This window comes from Eurytemora carolleeae, unplaced genomic scaffold (genome assembly GCF_000591075.1).
Source record: "Eurytemora carolleeae unplaced genomic scaffold, Eaff_2.0 scaffold662, whole genome shotgun sequence".
Classification (NCBI taxonomy): domain Eukaryota; kingdom Metazoa; phylum Arthropoda; class Copepoda; order Calanoida; family Temoridae; genus Eurytemora; species Eurytemora carolleeae.
In genome coordinates this window covers 352,620-359,448 of record NW_019396880.1, presented here as the reverse complement: position 1 = coordinate 359,448, position 6,829 = coordinate 352,620, and the positions used below count along the sequence as shown (strand labels likewise).

Here is a 6,829-nt window from a genome sequence, read left to right as displayed (position 1 = left end):
TCCTCTCCCTTCAACAGTTAGATAAACCTGGTGATTATTACCTAAATACAGAATCTCTAGTTAATTACGTTAAAAGTATTTAAACAATTTTAATCCTAGTTCTCCACTCACACTAGTATATACTGATACCAGGTGGGGACCACCCATCCTCCCCCCCATCCAACCCAGATAGCTAAACAAAACCATGTTCATTTACCAGATGTGCCATGATTTCTTTACAAAATCGACCTCTCCCCCCCTTCATAGACCAATATGAAGTATTTTTTTGATATTTCATTACTTTTGTTTGTTATCCCCTATACCACATTTGTCTGTTTTAATAACAGCAATGTGATCTAGTTTGTGGTAAAAAATTGTGGTTATTTTTTCAGATTCCAATTATATCCACTATGCTTCAAAATCGGATATACCCCCTCGTTCCCCTAGGTATCAACCATGTGAAACGCCAATGCATCTTGATCCCCTGGTGTACCACTGTGGTCCATGACCCCTCCAGTGCTGTGCTCCTCTGCCTACGGACCGGAAAATGAAGTCTGATCACCGGCAGTGGTTTTCAGACGAGGCCTAGTTGTATAGAATCAACGAGAGTATTCTGGTTCCGGGCCGGACCGCATTTTGCCGCCGGCTCGCAGTGTAATGGTCATGTTAGGTTTGTCAAACATTTGTATTACATCCCTAGGATAATTGGGACTTATGTTTTTAATGTGCAGCGCTACAAAAACATCAGTATTTCCCAGTGAAGCAGAAACAGTGAACATCTAGTGATAACAATAACAAATCCTAACGTACTGCCGGAACCGGAACCAAGTGTACTGCAATAACCGGAAGTGATAATGTAGTGAAGAATTAACTCTGCGGAATGGATGGAGGGAATCGAATGGATTAGTCTCGGGGATTATGGATTATGAACCTTTTCCAGGATTAAAGTAATCCTTCAAGCTTCCGGACAATATGGCTTATTCTTTCGGGTATAGCGGCAACTACACTCCGAGCCAGGTAGATATTGACCAGCGGGTCTACCTGTAGCGCGCCGACCTGCCTCTTCTAACTGCATTCGTTTTTTATAGATCAACAAAATCGTTCATCAGCTCATTTCTTTCAGATTTTATAGAATATGTACATTTATGCAATTATGAATCTTAAAATTTCTATTTTCTACCTGTCTACCCATCTTTATGTCTTCCTGTCAACTTGTCTAATTTTTTTCCTGTCACCCTTTCTACCTGTTAACCTGTCCTACCTGTCTACCTATCAAGGTTTCTACCTGTCAACCTTTCTACCTGTCAACCTGTCCTACCTGTAAACCTTTCTACCTTTCAACCTTTCTACCTGTCAACCTGTCCTACCTGTAAACCTTTCTACCTATCAATCTATCCTACCGGTCAACCTTTCTACCTTTCAACATTTATACCTGTCAACCTGTCCTACCCGTAAATCTTTCTACTTGTCAACCTGTCCTACCTGTAAACCTTTCTACCTGTCAACCATTCTACCCGTCAACCTTTCTACCAGTCAACCTGTCCTACCTGTAAACCTTTCTACCTGTCAAACATTCTACCAGTCAACCTTTCTACCAGTCAACCTGTCCTACCTGTGAACCTTTCTACCTGCCAACCTGTCCTATCTGTAAACCTTTCTACTTTTCAACCTGTTCTACCTGTCAACATTTATACCTGTCAACCATTCTACAAGTCAACCTTTCTATCAGTCAGCCTGTCCTGCCTGTAAACCTTTATACCTGTCAACCTTTCTACCTGTCAACCTTTCTACCTGTCAACCTTTCTACCTGTCAACCTTTCTACCTGTCAACCTTTCAACCTGTCAACCTTTCTACCTGTCAACCTTTCTACCTGTCAACCTTTCTACCTGTTAACCTTTATACCTGCCAACCTTTCTACCTGTCAACCTTTCTACCTGTCAACCTTTTTACCTGTCAACCTTTCTACCTGTCAACCTGTCCTACCTGTAAACCTTTTTACCTGTCAACCGGTCCTACCTGTCAACCTTTCTACCTGTCAATCGGTCCTACCTGTCAACCTTTCCTACCTCTCAACCTTTCTATCTGTCAACCTGTCCTACCTGTAAACCTTTTTACCTGTCAACCGGTCCTACCTGTCAACCTGTCAACCGGTCCTACCTGTAAACCTTTCTACCTGTCAACCGGTCCTACCTGTAAACCTTTCTGCCTGTCAACCGGTCCAACCTGTAAACTTTTCTTCCTGTCAACCTGACTCACCTATTAACCTTTCTACATTGCTGCACACTTAAACTAGAGGTCCTAATTAGAATTCAGTGATTCTTAACCTTAGAACCCATTTTTACCGATTTAATGTAGATTTCTCTTATTTGCTCTGCGCTCCTTTGTATTTTAGATTTTAAAGTATTAGGTCTATTACGCTTTTATTGATGGTTTTCATAAAAATATGACATGATGACAGATAACATGCACTTCGCTGTAGATAATTTTATTCTTTACTATTTCTAATTGTTTAACTCTGTAAACCTCTGGCTTGTTTCCCTTTTATCTCTCTCTAATCGCCTAATCAAGAAATTTAGGAAATTATGAGAAATTCGTTCAAAGCTGGGTAACCAGGCGGAAAAAAACTATTTGAAGCATCCCAATATCACCAAATATTTAGTTCAAATTAAAAGACATAGATAATATTTTGTAAGTTTCTGTTTATTGTGGATATAGGTTTTTTTTAATGTAGATTGACGTTTTTTTATGTGGATAGACGTTTTTTTAATGCAGATAGACGTTTTTTAATGTAGATTGACGTTTTTTATGTAGATAGACGTTTTTTAATGTGGATAGACGTTTTTTTAATGTGGATGTACGTTTTTAAAAATTTAGATATACGTTTTTTAACTTTAGATAGACGTTTTTAATGTAGATAAACGTTTTAAATTCTCTTAGTTCAGAGTCTTGATTGGTGATTAGTGAGGTTTTTTAAGCTTTAACTACTTTTTAATAGAACACCCCAGAGTCCAGCAAGTTCAGTTCTCAAAATAATGTATGGATTGATAGGAGAAAAATAAATATTATTTAAAGGGAATGTTCACGTAATTCTACATGACCTCCAAATTGCCAGATTCCAGACGATACCCTAAACATCTTTATCTGAGCAACGATGAGGAAGATTTCGTCGTTTTCAATCTTTAAAAATGTAGAATTCTGTTAATTTAAATCATTGGCATATCTTCTGCAGAATTTAGCAAATCACATTTATATAAAAAAATATAAATTTTCAGATAGAAAATGAAGAATATCAGGTGAAGGTTAAAGAATAATGGATACTGTAGTAGTCAAAAAGAATACTTTAATTTTAAATAACGTTGGAAGTCAGCAGCTTAAAAACTTAAAAACTATTTTGAACCAGAAAACAATGTATCTTTTTCCCAAGAAAAACAAATTTAAAAAAATGTAATACAATTTTTAATGATAGTTAAGAAATAAGATGAACAAACAGGGGATGGAGGTGGTGGGGGGGGGGGGTTAGTTCGAAAATTTCATGATCAACTTTGAAACTGGAAAGTGATAAATGGTTGACCCTGCTTAAATGTGGAACAAGGTATACAGATAAAGATAATACAACACACTGCGGAAACATTCAAAATATTTAATTTCAAGATTTTTAGTGGTGCAACCCCCACCCCCTTAGAGCTCCAAATTAAACAAATAAAAAATGTATACCTAGCTTATAGCATTAGAAACAATTAGAATTAATTTTGGATAAACTGTCTTAGATTTAAAGTATTCCGCAACGTGTTTCTTATCTTCTATGGTACTGGGGTACAATGTCGCCTAAACCATTAGCCCCATCTACCCTAGCCCTATCCTAGATCTAGCACTATTCATTATCTTAGACTGCAGGACCTGTAGCTTAGATACAATTTTCACAATTCTGTATTCTGTATCTTGTGATTTGTATATTGTATTCTTTATCTTGTATTCTGTATCTTGTGATTTGTATATTGTATTCTTTATCTTGTATTCTGTATTATGTATTTTGTACATAATATTCTTTATTATTCTGTTTTCTGGCTGATGTCTTCTGTATTCTATTTTTTGCTTTCTGTTTTCTGTTTTCTGTTTTTGTATTTAGTATTTTGTATTTTGTATTTTGTATTTTGTATTTTGTATTTTGTATTTTGCATTTTGTATTTTGTATTTTGTATTTTGTATTTTGTATTTTGTATTTTGTATTTTGTATTTTGTATTTTGTATTTTGTATTTTGTATTTTGTATTTTGTATTCCATATTCTGTATTCCGTATTCTGTATTCTGTATTCTGTATTCTGTATTCCGTACTCTGTATTCCGTATTCTGTATTCTGTATTCTGTTTTCTGTATTCTGTATTCTGTATTCCGTATTCTGTATTCCGTATTCTACACAGTTTAATCTGTGTTCTGAATTCTGAATTATTTAATTCTGTTATTGCTTGAAAACCAAGCTTTTCCTGGAATCCAACCAACCAACCAACCAACCAACCAACTCAAATTAACTTTTTTAAAATTTCTTGGTTCTACCGAGTTCCCCAATCAAGAGTTCAATGTGATTTAAAGGTCTCAACCTCTCAGGCAAAAATCGATGAGAACTTTGCCAATTACTTCTTTAAAAACCAAAGCTAATCACAAGGGCTTTATGTAAAGGGCTACAGAAAAGTATAATTGAGTTAGAGCCGTAAAATCAAAACCCAAGGCAAGGCACTTCAAAGTCAACCCTGTCTTAAAAATTGATGAGACTTTTTATAAGCAGGCTGAATCTATGTGAGTTGTGGCAAATCGGTCAAAGATCATTATTTATGATCGGACATACAAACAGGCAAACAGAGATTACTACTTAATATATAGATTTTGTATTGTGTATTCTATTTTTTATTTAGTTTAGCCTGTATCTTGAATCTATATGTGTTGTTTGTATTCTTCATTCTGTACTTTGTATTCTATAATCTGTATTTTGTATTCTGTATTCTGCCATCTTCTTTTGTACTATTCCATCTGTAATCTGACATATATATTCTGTATATTTACTATTTAGTATGAGAATTCCACTTATTATCTTTAATCTTTAAGAATATGTGCAATACACAAAACTTTACTCATGTATTTTAATCAAAATTATCTTTAAGAATATTACATTGTACGTTAAACATTATAAAATAAACATGAATATTGATCAAAATTATCTTTAGGAATGTGTACATTAAACAAAATACATATGTTGATCAAAATAATCGTCATTCTTTTTAATATTTGTTTTCTAATCTGTACCTAGGGTTGAGAATGTAAATAAACAATTATTCGGTTTCTTTTCTCTTGTCTTCTTGTCATATCTTCAGCAAACAGTCAAATTCTGGAGAACAACAGGGATCTATATTTTTCGCAAATATGTCCTTTGAAATATCGATTTTTAAATTATATTATGGATTTTTTAGTTATTTTTTTATTAGTTGACAGTTAACCCTGCTTTTGTTATTTTGCTCTTTGCCCTGGACTTTGATTTTTACAAAGACATTTGCCTGTTTTGATAACATTCATTAAAAAATTTACGTCTTTAATCATATTTTTCTTAGAAAATTATTGAATGTACTATACCAGATTGAAGATATGTTCTATTATACTTTACAATTCGCAAAGTTTGAAGATGTTATAAACATGGACATTTTTCGTACAGGACTTGATCATAAAGTAAGAATTTATTTTGCCAAGTTTTGAGCAATGTGTATTTTTTAATCAGTTAAATTATGATAAAGAAAAAAAAAACATTTTTTGCTAAACGACATACAAATTTTGTAACCTGATGTCGTAGACCTTTGATATTTTGACTACGAATTGTTTTAGTTCAAACAGTCCAAGTTTATAGTATTAAAGGTTTACACAATCAGGTTGCAGAAATATGGGATTACAAGGTTTAACTTTGTGACAAAAACTCAGGTCCTTTGAGTATTTGAAAAGTACATTGGCATTAAACTATAAAAACCTTGCGCAACTAAATTTATGTTTTTAGCATAAATAATTTCTCATTAACTATATTTAAAATAGTATAATAAAAACTAATTTGTTTTTGTTTCGATTTTAATTATATTTGTAGAACTAGAAAAACTTGGAGAAACCGTTAAATTAATAAAAATATTTGTTTTTTGACATCATTAGTGGAGACACTGTCTCACAATTTCTCCTGATTAAGATCTTACAGAAGAAAGAAAAATATGTTTGTTTCCTGGNATACAAACCTTTCCTTTCTTCAAGTTTAAATCCATTAATACAAACCATTCCTTTCTTCTAGTTTAAATCCATTTATACAAACCTTTCCTTTCTTCTAGTTTAAATCCATTAGTACAAGCCTTTCCTTTCTTCTAGTTTTAATCCAATAATACAAACCTTTCCTTTCTTCTAGTTTAAATCCATTAATACAAACCTTTCATTTCAACAAGTTCAAATCCTTTAATTAAATTTTTCCTTTCTTTTCCATTAATTGAAAATTTTCTATTCTTTTAGTTTAAATGCACTAGAAATTCAAGGCGCTTCGCGCCCTTCTTTCTAGCCTTAGAGGGCGCTTCGCGCCCATCTTCTAAATTAATTGTAAACATGTTCTCTTTGTGTACATCGTAAAACTAAACAAAAATAATTCGCGGATTTTTACAAAAAATTTCGCGGATTTTCAAAATTTTAAAAAATTTAATGACGATCGAATTTTGATAGAGACAAATATTTGAAATTTTGATGATTCATAAACCTTCCCTGGGCTCCCTAGATGTCCCACAAAAAATTTGGGCCCGATCGGTTCAGCCGTTTTGACGTTTATTGGATACAAACAAACAAACA

The 6,829-nt window shown here is 33.4% G+C and overlaps 1 protein-coding gene across 1 annotated transcript in view; it reads left to right on the top strand.

Annotated features, from left to right (window-relative positions):
- Nucleotides 1-548: 548 nt before the first annotated feature.
- Nucleotides 549-6,829, top strand: part of LOC111709684 (homeobox protein araucan) — a 36,677-nt gene continuing 30,396 nt past the window's right edge. The window contains exon 1 of the mRNA XM_023483550.1: nucleotides 549-996. Coding sequence (XP_023339318.1) covers nucleotides 952-996 — 45 coding nt within the window. The 5' untranslated portion in view covers nucleotides 549-951. The remainder of the gene's footprint in view (nucleotides 997-6,829) is intronic.